The sequence below is a fragment of the Ctenocephalides felis genome, unplaced genomic scaffold, assembly GCF_003426905.1.
Source record: "Ctenocephalides felis isolate EL2017-DRISC unplaced genomic scaffold, ASM342690v1 CF-g0.4_SCAFFOLD_00845, whole genome shotgun sequence".
Taxonomy (NCBI): Eukaryota; Metazoa; Arthropoda; class Insecta; order Siphonaptera; family Pulicidae; genus Ctenocephalides; species Ctenocephalides felis.
Window position 1 is genome coordinate 67,884,658 of NW_020536999.1, and position 15,407 is coordinate 67,900,064.

Below are 15,407 nucleotides of genomic sequence, written 5' to 3' on the forward strand. Positions count from 1 at the left end.
AAAGAATGAGATTGTATCGTCTGGAAAAAATTAAAAAAAAATACTAGCTGTCAATGAATGTATGTTAATTTCAATTACAAAAAGTTTTTCAAACACAATTACACGATGAGTGAAAGTGTGAAAATAAAATTTCTTTAGGCGTTGTTTAACATAATCCACTGTGTGAACGAATATTATAGATTTTATTAATTATCAATTATTTTATTTCTCTAATGAAGGTTCATTTCTAAATGCTAATTTCAATGACAAACCGATCATGTCATATTTGAAGTATGACTTTAATTACATTATTGTTTTCAAATATTATAAATGTTTTTAATGTTTTTATAAGTATATAATTTATAATTTATTATTATATAAATATGTATAATGGTTTACATTAATAAATGTGTTACCACATATGGTAACTCGATTATTCAAAATTGTTATATGATGTATTTATTCTTAACTTAAATGCCATCTCGCGCAATAGCAAAAAAGTTTTATTTCAATCGCCTGTGAACCTTACGCGCACTCTTTTTTTCGAATATGCCCCTATTTCGCCGCCACTGCGAGTGAATCTACCCGGCTGTCCCACAACCGCGCCGCGGGTCGCGCGTGGCTGTGCGTAGCTTTGACCTAGCCTTGAATCGTAGCATGTAACGCTGAGATGTATTATGCGTTACTGACTACTGTTGTGTTTTAAACATGTTAAATGTATTTATGCATACATGGGGATTTTAGTTTTTCGAATTCTGTTCACGATTATGGCCTACTTCTGCATTTGGGATAAAACATAATACGCTTTAAAACGGAGACTCGGTGAAACGATTTTCGTCAATTTACATAGTATTTGAAAATTCTTATACTGTGTCTAATGCATATGGCTAACTGGTTAGTTGCCAATCAGATGAAAATGTTATGTTATGTTATTACAGATAAAATAATTAAGAATAAATAATTAAAAATTAGTGGGGGCGCATGGCTTCGTGCCTTAAGGCAAATTGCTGGAACTTTCCGTACCAAAAATTATTATTTTTTTTAAAAACGATTAACATTTTTGAAAAAAAAATACTTTGAAAAAATTAGATTTTTGAGAAACTATAAATTTGACAAAACATTACTTTTTTTTTGAAAAAAAAAATTATTGAAAAAAAATGTTTCCTTTATTTTGACATATTTTGAAAACAATCGTACTGCTTTAACTGCATAGAGACAAAAATATCGAAGCGCGTAAGCGCCGCGTCGCCGTCTAACGAATACACATTTGTACGGAACCCATAGGAATGTAAACAAAATTTATACTTATTGTGAAAATCTCTATAAATTATCTGATAATTTGATGTGCATATGTCTAATGATCTTTTTTGACCGCCAAATGGCATTTTTTATACTTTTTTTACAAGAAAACACACACATACACGCACACACACATACATACACACATACACACACACATACATCCATTTTTTCCAAGGTATGCCAAAATGTTCAGAAGGATTTGAAACGTAAAGATATATAAAAATGTTCATTTTTTTGCGATTACTATAACTTGCCCTATGCGAAGTTATTAAATAAAAAGCTAGTGGTGAATTTGCTAGAACTTTCTGTATCGAAAACTAATATTTTTAGAAAAACTTTGACATTTTTTAGAAACTTAAATAAAATTTGAAAATTTTTAGAATTTTGAAAAATTAGTTTTTTTGTAATTTGAAATATGTTGGAAATTTTGATCTTTTTTTCAAAGCAGTCGCGTTGCGTTTACTGCGTAGGGATAAAATATTGAAGCGTGAAAGCGCCGCGTCACAGTATAACGGATACACATTGGCACGGAACCCACAGATATGAAAATAGAATTTGTTTTTATTATTAAAATTTCTATAAAACATCTGATAATTGGGTGTGCCTATGACTGATTATCATTTTTAGGCATCTTTAAAAAATTCAAAAAACATCTGATTCGTATGACAGGGAGAGACGTTTCAAAGATACGGGGCAAAATGTGCCGAAAATGGTAATTAAACAAAGCGTCCTATTCGAATGATTTAAAAAAAACATTTCATTTCTATTAACGAAATGAAGAACTGATAAAATTTTTGGGAAGGCAGATCTAGCGGTTTCGGAGATACCAAGCAAAGAGTGCAGATAATAGAAATTGAGTTTTTGAAAGAATGGAGTATCTGATTTGAATGATCCAAAAAGCATTCAATATGTAATGATAGGAAGAATTAGCGATCAGTTTTTGGCAAATGCAGGTCCAGCCATTTCACAGTTACGGTGCTAAATGTGCTAATATTGGCAATTTTTGAGAGAACTAAGCATTCGATTTGAGTAATTCAAAAAACTTTGTGCTTGTATTGACGAAACAATTGCTTCTGGGGGAATTTTTTTATTTCAAAATTCAAAAAAAAAAATTTCTATTTTTTATATCGAAAATAATTTGGATTTTAATTTTAATTCTGGCTAAAGTTCTATAGTTCAATTGATTAAGTTTTGTTTATTTACGTTTCTGTAACACATAAAAGTCCTCGTCTAATTCATGAGTTCTTATATTTTGTCTACAAAATTAGAATAATGAAAGTTACAGTATTAATAATAATCTATTTAAAAACATTCAATGTGCCTCAAATATTTTGTTACGGTACGGGAAGTTCCAGCAATTTGCCTTAAGGCACGATGCAATACACCACTAGTTTTTTTTGGGGCTTATCATTTCCTTGTCCTCTCTAGCTTATTCACAATGTTGTATAAAAAAAACTGAATTTTTAAAAAATGCATACATTTCCTATGTTCTATAGATTTATTATATTTGTTTCTTCCAGCTTGCTGTTGAGGCGACGAAAATGACTTCGTCGTCCATATCGCGCGAATGATCCACATAATCGATGAATCGATTCACCGATCGATAACAGATCGTTAATCGATCTCCGATAAAATCTACCAATTTCAAACAAAATGTTGAGTCCAAAAATGCAGCGCACTGTGCGCGTCAACGACAGTCAGCTGGTCATGCTGTCGGATAGAGCACACTATGACCACTCACAGGTAAATAAAATTGTTTTTTAAAATAATAATATCCATATAGAGCATTTCTAGCAACTTTTAGTTTATTGCAAATAAAATTCAATTTAAAAGCACTATATAAAAAAATAATATAGTAACAGCATTAGGATATAGAGTTCTGGCGAGGAGTTAGGTTAGGTTTGATATCAAATAGAATAAGCAGTTTTAGTTAGTTCATATGTTAGATAACTTACGCAAAACTTCTAGGAGTGAAACTAAAACAGGAAAATAAATTGCACTATTATTTATTAAAATTGAATATATTAATATTCATATTTTTCAGTCGGGGTATTTGCATAAGAGAACTGCAGACAGCGGGCAAGTGGCAATTGAGATGGTTCGTCCTGTACCAGGTAAATATTTGATTTTATAATTGATCACTTTATATTTCGGTATTAACAAATCATAATCACTAAATCACTAATATCACAATTACTAGATTATTGTTAGTAGTAAGCAATTATTTTGTTAATGTACCAGTTAGGTGGGAAAAAGTAAATTAAATGGTAATTTGAACATTTGTATATAATTATTATTATATATTAATATTATTTGTAATAATGTTAAATACAACAGATTAGTCATAAAATCAAATTATACAAGAAAACGCAACCGCCGACACCTCCACGACTGTTGTGACAGGCTTAAATATAGGTTACAAAAACAATAGCTATAAACAAACAACTGGCAACGACTTTTATTGCCAGAAAATAATTCATAAAGACTTTTGTTGTCAGAAATATGTAACACAATACAACAAAATTATCAAAAAAAGTTTATTAATATAATATAACAATAATATAACACAACAATTTTTTAAAGAAAGTAATAAGAATAAATTTTTTGTTTGCTTGTATTAAATCTATATTTTTGCTTTTTTTGTATTTTGTCACAGTTAAGTAATATTTTTTTACTGTTTAGTCTTCACCTGAAAAGGACAAGACACACACAACATATACATGTTAATTGTTAACTAACTACTACTGTTATACTTACAGAAAAATAACAAAGTGATTTATATATCCGTAACTATCAGTATGCATGTAACAGTTATCATTAGAAAAAATCGAACTAAAAACTTATTTTTGACCCTCAAAATGCAATGCTACCTACAGATCAAGTTAACGTACTGCGCTTACTCATTGTAATAATGGAAACTTGTTCAAACAAACATACCCTACCTTTCTCCCTTTGGACCCTATCTCAAAATCAGTAGGTTTAGCTTTTACGACGACTGTCGCTGCAATACCCTGGCATAACAGTATTAAGTTTTCCCTACTAGATGACAAGAATCAATGAAATATTGAAAAGAATTAAATTTACATAATGGATGTTGATTATATAGAGAATCAGTGACTTATAATCCAATGTCATTACATTAATGTTTGTACTTGCTTTATTCTTATATAAAACATCGACTGATATTTTTTTTAACTTACCGAAAGAAAAACTTTCATTTTCACCAAAAAATCTGACCGGTCATTTTTAATTTTTCTCTACGATTCATGTTATTCAGAATCGTTTGAGCCCAGAATTGGAATAAGGATGTGTTCTTGTATATGTGTGTATATGATCCAAAATTTTACTTTCCTCATAAACGGATTAAGCTCGATTTAAAAAAAAATATTTTAAAAATTCTGATTAGTTTATAATAGAGATCGGCTCTGTATTTGTTTGTAATTAATTGTTGAAATAATTTCGATAATTTTGTTGAAACTTTTTATCACAGTCGAGTTTCATGGTCTTAAAGAACATACTAAAACAAATAGCCCTACGAAAAGTTGTTTAATTTTAAACGTTTTGATATACAATCTTGTTTTTTTATTTTTTGCGATTTTTTATCTTTAGATCGAAATATATCGAACAGCTCTTTAGATAAATTTCCTAATGCAGGTGTCAACAATTTTCTACAGATTCTGCAAATAAATATATCATAACTGTACTTGCCCATCAATTTATAAGTTTATTTATTTAATTTGTTTAATGTTATTTTAATGATAATTCATAGTAATTGAAGCTAATTTACATCTGACTAATTACTAATGCGATATACTTGAAATAATATTAATGTCTTTTGAACATGCGATTTCTACCTCATTTATTGTGGAATTTCTAGAGTTGGTTTAATTATTAAATGAATATAAAATGCAACATTTTATTTATGGTTTTGTAATAAATTATTTACTAGATTTTTACTTATTTTTCAAGTAAGTGATTGAAAACATAAAGCATTTTTTAATATATTTACGTTTTTTATATTTTTTATACAATGTATGCCTAGTGTATAATACTCATATATGCCATATATATTTACTCGTATGCGTTTGTTTTGAAGCATTTTTAAATTAGCCAAATGAATAGTACCAATTTATTTTTATTTATTCATTAATTTATAAGCTAGTCGGAATTAATAATGAAAAGCATTATTTGAAGCCACCGATATGCAGATTTTATTTATCTCTTGCAGATTATCCTTTACATAGAATAAATATTTTATTTGCAATAATTCTGTTTTTCTGATAGCCATGAAATGTTTAAAAGCTATTGATAGCTCAATATTGTTATAGTCCATTTTTATATTTTCAATTTTGTTAATATTATTATACTAGCTGACCCGGTAAACGTTGTTTTGCTAAGTAAGGTATATGCTAAACAATTTCTAAAAACTCAGAAAATTAATGCTTTTAGTGTATAAGGACGTGTTGTTTGAAAACAATAAACTCAATTAGTTTGTCTATATTTTGCAAATACAATCAAACTGAAAGTTTTATACACTTTCTACAGAGAACATGGTGTAATCCAATCCAAGTCTTTTTTGGTAATCCAGTTTTTCAGATTCTTTTTGGATTCGGAATTTTGTGTATATTTGTAAATAATAGCTTATGAAAAAAATTTCAAATTTCTGCGCGGAGAGATAGAAAATGAATTAAGTATTTTTTCTTAGACCTGCTTTATGAAAATTTCAAGTAACAATCGATGAATTAAAGTAAATTTAATAAAAAGTATATATGTAGAGCAGGGTGAGGCACAAAGGTCCAATTTGACTTTGAGTAAATATAAACTATATTGTGAAAACCATAACAATTATATTACAACAAATAACACAGTTCAAACGAACAATTATTTGACTACGTTCAGTAAAACTGCCAGCAACTTCATCATTGTAGATATGTGCTTTTTTGATGTCTTTCAAAAATTTGTTATTTAGACCTTTTTACCCTATAGGCGGGGTAACTTGGAACAGCCAGGTGACAAACAGGTTTAATGTCTTATTTTAAATTTAAAGGTATTTCACAAAATAATTACATTTTTAACTAATGCTAAAAAACTACCAACGGAAGAAAGTACTTTTATTATGGATTTTCAAAAATTACCGTTCATTTCCCGATATCAGGGTCATAAGAATCAAGGTTATAGCTAGTTACACATCTTTTTCCCTCTACTTTCAAATATTGTTGTTAAATAATGCTTAACTTTACTGGTTTTTGACACTTCGGTGGTGGACTTTTTAAACCCTGAACCTTCATATATTACATTATTATTATATATTCTTCGAAAAATTCTGGAAAATTATAACTGGGAAAATTTTATTTGACAAAATATCCTTTTGATCGATACCAAATTTAGTTTCTGAATTTAAATAATATTAATAAAAAATAATGTAACCTAGAGAATGTTTTATAAATTCCAATGAGTATATAATTATACGAATAAGATTCAAATTTCAGAGCACCGTGTTTGAGAAAAATATGATTTGCAAAAAAAGAGTGCTACAACGCCAAAAAGTGCATTTTCATATTATCATTTCAAAAAAGTTGATATTTTGAGTTTCTAGTAACACTTGCAATCCGTTTAATAACGTTTTTATATATAAATAAAACTACAAACAAAACTACTTACTACAATTTAATCATAATTAAGTAATATTTTCGTAAAACATCCTATTTAAACGTAGTTGAACATCATCTGTCAAAAACGTTTGACATTTGACGTATTAGCCACCGTCCATTGTTTCATTAAAATAAAGCTTCTACAAAAATTTTCAAATTAAAAATGTAATGCTTCTACGCGATTTTGAAATAATATCTCACCTTTCTGAAAACCTACTGATTGGCACGAATTAAGACTGGACAATATTTTGTTTTCGAGTGTTAGCGGATCATTCTATCGAGAGCTCCATTTTTATATATAAGAATATATGCTTCGCATTCTATATTATTATTTATATAAATGGTTAAAATACTAAAAAACAGGAATTGCGTTTTTTCAATTAAAATTTATTTTAGTGCTTGGATATAAGTTTCAAGCCTCCAGCAATAGTGTTAGAAAGTTCTGTGATGGAAAATAGAATTTTAACTATAAGGTTCTGAATCATATTTCTGCAAAGTTTTGAAAGACATAAAATAAATATTTTATCTGCCACTTGCGCTTCGAGTTATTTCTATAAGTTGATATTAACTCTATACTACCATTCAAAAAATCTTTTCGCTTTGTTGAAAATTTTAAAATCGTCTTATGACCGTTTTTTGCATATAAGTGCAAATTTAGGACTTCATACATAAGGTCACTATTAAATATTTAAAATTTCCAAGATTAATTAGATTGAAACACTAAAATAACAATTATTGAAATAAGGTTTAGTTTACTCTGTTATATCGTTTACTAACTCTTTTTCTCATTGATATAATTACCATTATATCAAAAAATTGATTACAAAAAAATTAACATTATTTTCAGAATTTGTTATTTTACTACGAGACAGAAGGTTCAGGCAAACCTTCAGGAGTTCTTTTACTTGAAGGCTGTTACTGTGAGAGGCTGATCACTTCCACTCAGACCCAAAGTGCTGCTTTGGCAGCTAAGTTGAACAAACAGCAAGATCCAGAAAGACAGGTCAGTTTAGTTTTAATATTTGTATAAATTATGAAAATTAGAAGATTTTTCCGTAAAAAACTACTGGAGGAGACTGGCTACAGTTGTTCCACTTTTTTGATCTGCCATAATTTTGTTAATTTCTCAGTTAGCTGTCAGAAAAGTAAATTAAATGGTAATTTGGATATTTGTCTACGTGGAAACACTGAAATACTATGAATTAGTCATAAAATCAAGAATTACAAGAAAAAGGCGTAACAATACAACATGAATATTTACACAAAGCTTATGAATAAAATATAACAATATACAAGAAAACATAATTTTTTTAACAAAGTTAACAAGAATTCTCTGTGAAATCGTTTTTTTTCTCGTATTGAATTTTTCTTTTTCTTTCTCATTCGTATTTTTTCTTAGTTAAGTTAGATTTTTTATCTGCTCAATCTTCATCTGAAAAGAACAAGAAATACTTGTCACAACCGTACCCACAAAATTTGTCATGAATTTTGAAAACAAATCATTATTACGACTAAGCTGAGTTATGTAAGCATAAACTAATTAATAAACTAATAAAGTAAATAACCACTAGTATTCAACTTACAGCAAAATAACAAAAAAGTGATCTATCTATATATAATTAACTTCCCGTAAGGCAAGTTATAGTAATCGCAAAAAAATCGAAAATGAAAATTTTTAAATATCTTTACGTTTCAAAGGTTTCTGAATATTTTGGCATACCTTAGAAAAAATGGATGTGTGTATGTGTATGTGTGTATGTGTGCGTGTATGTGTGTGTGTGCGGATACAAATTTTTGTCGACGATTTCGGGAACACGGATAAAGCGATTTGAATAATTCAAAAAACATTCGATTCGTATTGATAAGGAGACGTGCTGATTATTTTTGGCGAAGGCAGGTCTAGCCGTTCCGAAGATATGGGGCAAAAAGTGCCAAAAATGTTAACTCAGTTTTTAAGAGAACGGAGCGTCCGATTTGAAAAATTCAAAAAACATTTTACTTGTATTAAGAAGATGAAGAACTGATCAAATTTTCATGAAGGCAGGTTTAGCGGTTTCGGAGATCTAAAAAAAAAAGTAAATAAAATGCCATTTGGCGGTCAAAAATGATCATTAGACATATGCACATCAAATTATCAGATATTTTATACAGATTTTAACAAAAAGTATAAATTTTGTTTACATTTCTATGGGTTCCGTACCAATGTTTATCCGTTAGACGACGACGCGGCGCTTACGCGCTTCGATATTTCGTCTCTATGCAGTTAAAGCAGTACGATTGTTTTGGAAAAAAGTTCAGAATTTCCAAAATATTTCAAAATAAATTATTCTTCAAAAAGTCCTATTTTCAAAAATATAATTTTTGTCAAAAATTTATAGTTTCTCAAAAATCTAATTTTTTCAGAATAAATTTTTTTTAAAAATGTTAATCTTTTAAAAAAAAAATAATTTTTGGTACGTGAAGTTCCAACAGTTTGCCTTAAGGCACGATGCCATGCGCCCCACTAGTTGACAGTTATTATTAAAAGAATACGAACATCAAAACTACTCATATGAATGTAAAGCATGAAACTTTTTTTTTTTATTAACTTTCCGTAGGGTAAGTTATAGTAATCGCAAAAAAATCGAAAATGAAAATTTTTATATATCTTTACGTTTCAGATGTTCTGAATATTTGGCATACCTTAGAAAAAATGGATGTATGTGTGTGGTGTGTGTGTGTGTGTGTGTGCGTGTGTGTATGTATGTGCGGATACAAATTTTCGTCGACGATTTCGGGAACACGGATCAACCGATTTGAATAATTCAAAAAACATTCGATTCGTATTGATAGGGAGACGTGCTGATTAGTTTTTGGCGAAGGCAGGTCTAGCCGTTCCGGAGATACGCGGGCAAAAAGTGCCGAAAACGGTTCAGTTTTTAAGAGAACGGAGCGTCCGATTTTAATAATTCAAAAAAATATTTTACTTGTATTGACAAGATAAAGAATTGATCAAATTTTCATAAAGGCAGGTCTAGCGGTTTCGGAGATATAACGAAAAAAAGTAAAAAAAAATGCCATTTGGCGGTCAAAATGATCATTAAACATATGCACATCAAATTTTCAGATATTTTATAGAGATTTTAACAATAAGTATAAATTTTGTTTATTTTCATATGGGTTCCGTATTAATGTTTACCCGTTAGACAGCGACGCCCCGCTTACGCGCTTTATATTTCGTCTCTATGCAGTTAAAGCAGTACGATTGCTCTGAAAAACAAGTTCAGATCTTCCAAAATATGTCAAAATAAAGAAAGTAATTTTCAAAAAAAAGTAATTTTTTGTCCAATTTATAGTTTCTCAAAAATCTTATTTTTTCGAAGTAAATTTTTTTCAATTTTAATCGTTTTTAAAAAAATAATAATTTTTGGTACGGGAAGTTCCAGAAATTTGCCTTAAGGCACGATCCCTAATTGCCTTAAGACAGAATTCCACTTACAGCTAGTTTCCATCTAAATTACAACTGCCTGAGAAGGCATTCAGTAATTGTTGTGATTAGTTATTAAATAAGTTTTTAAAATACTACCCATTGGTGGTATTTTAAGTTAGTATAATAAATATAAATATGTGACAATAATTGCAAGCAGATAATAAATATAAATATGTGAGAATAATTACAAGCACTATACTAAATATATAACTATGCTAAGTCTAGTGGATCTAATCTTCTTAGTCTCTTGACAGTGTTCGCAGAAAGTAGGTCTTTTGCTAGTTCATTTGGATAGTTCTCCAATCTTGACTTATATTTCGCAGCAAATCTGCTAATTTCTTCCGCTATTGTTTGTATGTTGCAGTCCTGATGAACGAGCCAATTAGGTGCATACCTGGGAGCCTCCAGTATTTTTTTAAGGATCTTGTTTTGAGCTCTCTGTAGGATGTTTATATTAGATCGACTGGCACTACCCCAGAGTGAAATGCCGTAAGTCCAGATTGGTTTTAACTTTTGTATACAAGACTTTGTATATAAGAAGCTTGTTGTAGGTGGATAGTTTGGACTTCGGACCCAACAAAGCATGAAACTAAAAGCATTAATGGGAACTTGTTCGAACAGTCATACTCAATCTTTCTCTCTTTGGACCCTATATCAAAATAAGTATAGTTTAGCTACTATGATGACTGCCACTACCGTATCCTGGCACAACCGTACACAGTCTCCTCTACTATCAATTGAAATCCCCTCTAATAATCGTGTCTCCCCTGCTAATAATTGTGGATAATAAAGACTAATTATAATTTTCCAGATACAAAATAATATTAAATTTATTTCTTGTTATTTTCTAAAACCTTGTTGACTTTATCATACTTATCTTTTCAAGTGACAACTTATCCATATTTGTGCGTAGAATTTTTTCCCTACTACGCACCGGTGTAACCGAATATTGATAAATGTCACCGTATCCAATTTTTCCGTGGCCACATGTGGTGCTGCTTTCATATTTTAATATATAAATGAAATATTGGTTTTGTTTTATAGCTTTTTTCACGAGATGAAAACCTATCTAACATAAATAGAGGTATGAAAGTTTAAGATGCAAAATATTAAACAGAAATTATTAAAATTCTGAGGGAAAGATGAGAAAAGTTTCTCAGAGCTGAAAAATATATACTTTTTTATACAAATGCGATTTCGAAATTTATTTATTTTTTATAAATTTGAATTGATGAAATTTGATGACACATGCTGAGATTAAATATGAACAAGCAATCATGCTTTTTAAATACCAAAGACGAAAATAAAATTTAATTGATTATTAAAATTTAATTAACTTTCCGAAGGAGAAGTTTATGTTTTCATCAAATAATTCAATTTGCTAATTTTATGTTTTCTCGTCGTTTCAAGCCATTCTGAATCGAATGAGACCAAATTTGGAAAAAGTATGTTTTTGTGTGTATATGTGTGAACAGATTTTTTGCCGTAAATCGACGTTTTTTCAAAAACGGCTAGACCGAATTCAAAAATTTAAAAGCCATTTGATGTATCTCGATGAGGACTAGCGTTTCTCTGTTTTGTGCGACAATCGACCGAGTCGTTTCTCTGTAAATCGCAGAAAAGTGAAAAAAATTTCGTTCACGTCTTAGCCCGCAATTCTGAATCGATTTTGAAAATTCTAAAACCGTTCGAAATATATTGGTTGGTGATCGACCTAATTAGTTTTTAGTGAAAATCGGCCAGAACGTTTTCTTGTAATAAAGTGTTAAAAGATTTTTTTCTACGATTTTTGTGATTTTTTATATGGTAGATACCATAGTCTAATTGATCATACTAAAATATTACGACCCTACGACAATTCGTTTAATTTTAATAATTCGTCAAAGTCTGCAAAAATTAGTATCGTTTCTCTGTTGTTTGTCAAAATTAGAACTTTCATCGACGTTTGCTTAAAAACGCATGAACCGATTTCAAAAGTTGTTTGTTTGTAATTTGAAAAAAAAAAATGTTAAACTTTTCGTCCACATTTATGCTCCAACTACCGAATCGATTTAAAAAAATCAAAAACTGTTCGAGAGATAATAGTGGGAATGATACTAATCAGGCTTAGGTGAAAATCTTACCGCGCGTTTTCTTGTAATTAACTGTTGAAAAAAAAAATTAAGCCGAATAAGTAATAATAATATTCAAAAATAATACTGAGTTTGGAGTTCAATTAAAGTGCGTGATTTGGAAAATTGTTTTTCATTTTTCATAATCTGATCAAATAACTACAGTATCAAAAGAGATAAAAAAAATATAGAATAGATTTCAAAAAGTTGATATTAGCTGTAAAATTATTATGTTTATTTAATGAGTTTATCGTAAGTTCCGGAAAAATTAATATAAATTACTGATAAATAATAAATAATTTATTTACCACAAAATTATATTTAATCAAATTGTTTCTCACAAAATTTTATATTAAAAAAATTTCAGATGCATGTTTGAACGGATTACCAACCTTCTCAAGGAATTTTTTTATTAGAAAGTTTCCGAATGCAATTTTTATCAAATGGAAGTATTTGTCATAATTGATAAATAAGCAACTGAAAAATAATTCATGATTATTACCATTAGTTGTTTATGAATAAGTCCTAAAATATCATTGAGCTTGCCTTGGCCTTGCGATTAAAGCCATTTACTTTTTTGATTTATAGAGTCTAGGTACTCGCCTCGGACAACCTGATGCACAGCAGTAGTGACATCGGTTTTTACTTGGAAATATATTAAGCAATATGTTTCCAAGTGAACATAGCCGTTGATTGCCCGCGCAGTAGCAAACATTTAATTGTAATAATAAATTTATTACATAGAGATAAGGCATCCCTCTTAAGTCATTGACATTGACAAAATCAGCGCGACAGCTCATAGGACTTGTTAAGTTTTGATTGCCTTCAAAATAAATAAAAAAATATTATTACCTCATTTCTTTCGTTTTCGGGTACTGAACCCTAAAAACCTAGACAGAATGTAAACAAATTTATCGTATAATTTGAATCATGTTTATTCTCCAGTGTCAACATATTTACCGTCTGTTCCATGTGCGTTTATCGCCACTCTTTGAGTTTTCGTCTTTGACGTTAATGTCGTTGATATCGATCGTTTCGGCAACGATACCTCCCCGAGTAAATTACTAAAGACACTTCATGTATTTTTTGATAAGCTAAAACATAATTGTATAATACCAGGTTGGAAGGATGAAATTATATTTATTTTTAGGGTTTTACGGCTTGTCAAGCCAAATTTTTGGAAGCGTTATTGGAAATATTCGTATAATGATACAATTGCAATTGATTTTTACAATGTTAAATCATCGTTTTTTAACTTCCAGAAGAAGATGGATAAAAACAAAACTAATGGTGCATGGCATCGTGCTGGAACTTTCCGCACCGTAATGAAATATTCGAAAAATATTAAATGTTTTCAAATAGATTATTATAAATACTGTAACTTTCATAATTTATATTTTATAGAAAAAATATAAGAGTTTATAAATTGAACGACGACGTTTATATGGGTCATCCTTTTACAAACCGCATGTATTACGGGAAAAATAAAATATCACAATTCAGAATTGTTTGAAATTTTACGCATATTATGCATAAAATCATTTGACACGAATGTCAGGATGTCTGACTTTTTTTAAGTAAAATTTCTTTATTCGTCATTCGCTCTCGATGATATCATTTCTATACGGGTCGATTGTGATCAGTCGTCGTGTATGTGAATAGAGATCTGTCGTTGTATGGGTACCGGCATCAACGTTGTATGCGTACCGGTGTCAACGTTGTATGCGTACCGATATCAACAAGAAAATTGGCATAGATGAATAAACATTTTAAAGTTACATCGTAGTACAAATCTTGATTTAATGAAAAATGTCTGAATCAGAAGAATATTTTTCCCTGTCCCCCGTAAATAGTTATAATGAAAATGATAAAACAAATGCAGCATTTGCGCCGTGTATGAAACATAAGTTTATTGAAATAATTTTTATATTATCCGTAGTTTCTATAAATCTTTGAAGTTATTGAAATGGAAAATATTTTTCAAGCAAAACAGATATTACAGCTGTTCAGAGAATGAGATTATATATAATTTTAACTACATGAAGTTCTTTAAACACAATATTACATGATTGGTGAAGTTGTTTAACATAACCGTTTTCGTAAATATTAATTTACGATTGAAATATGAATGATTTGATCAACTTCAATAAACATCTTCGGTTTAAATTAAATATCTTAATGACGGAATTTGTAAGTTTAGAATGCCTATCTTATTGTTTTTTGGTTGAAAATATATAATTATAATATATATATATAATATATATATATATATATATATATAATTATAATATAGTATAATTTTTTTTCTGGGGAGAAAACAAGTCTTTGACGTTAAAAGCGCGGCTCGGGGAAAGGTAGGTAAAACCTTAGTGGTCATTTAAGGGTTGTTATTGTTAAAAGAATCGAACATATTTTTTTTTGATATTATTATAAAGTTGACTTCAATATGAGTAAAATAAAATAAAAATAGTACTGATTCCATCAGCCCAACTGGAGATATTTGAATTATCGCAGAGCATGTTCATAGAAATTGAGTAAACAATCCACATTTAAATCGTTAATATTTACGTAAAAAGTTTCTTTTAGCAAAATCCTGAAATACATGTCAAATCATTTTATGTATAACTAGATGACCCGACAGACGTTGTACACATTTACCCATGTATACATTTTTTAATATAATATACTAATATTTACCGTTTTCCTAAAAATAATAATTAATGTTTTTAAATTACTCTTCACGCCAAAATGCATATACATTTATAATATAAGCGATATTAAATGTAGAATTGCTTTAAATAAAATGATGAGTCTCAATTCCCACACTATATTGGAAATTGATGTCTTTTAAACGGTATAATATAACCATAATCATAACATAACACTGGTACTTTA

At 29.2% G+C, this 15,407-nt stretch overlaps 1 protein-coding gene and 1 pseudogene across 1 annotated transcript in view; both read left to right on the forward strand.

Moving 5' to 3' along the window:
• Positions 1–2,852, forward strand: part of LOC113387740 (ras-specific guanine nucleotide-releasing factor 1-like) — a 130,770-nt gene extending 127,918 nt beyond the window's left edge. The window contains exon 5 of the mRNA XM_026625112.1: positions 2,802–2,852. Within this exon, the coding sequence (XP_026480897.1) occupies positions 2,802–2,852 (51 nt within the window). The remainder of the gene's footprint in view (positions 1–2,801) is intronic.
• Positions 2,853–2,934: 82 nt separating this feature from the next.
• LOC113387747 overlaps positions 2,935–15,407 on the forward strand; it is a 74,497-nt pseudogene continuing 62,024 nt past the window's right edge.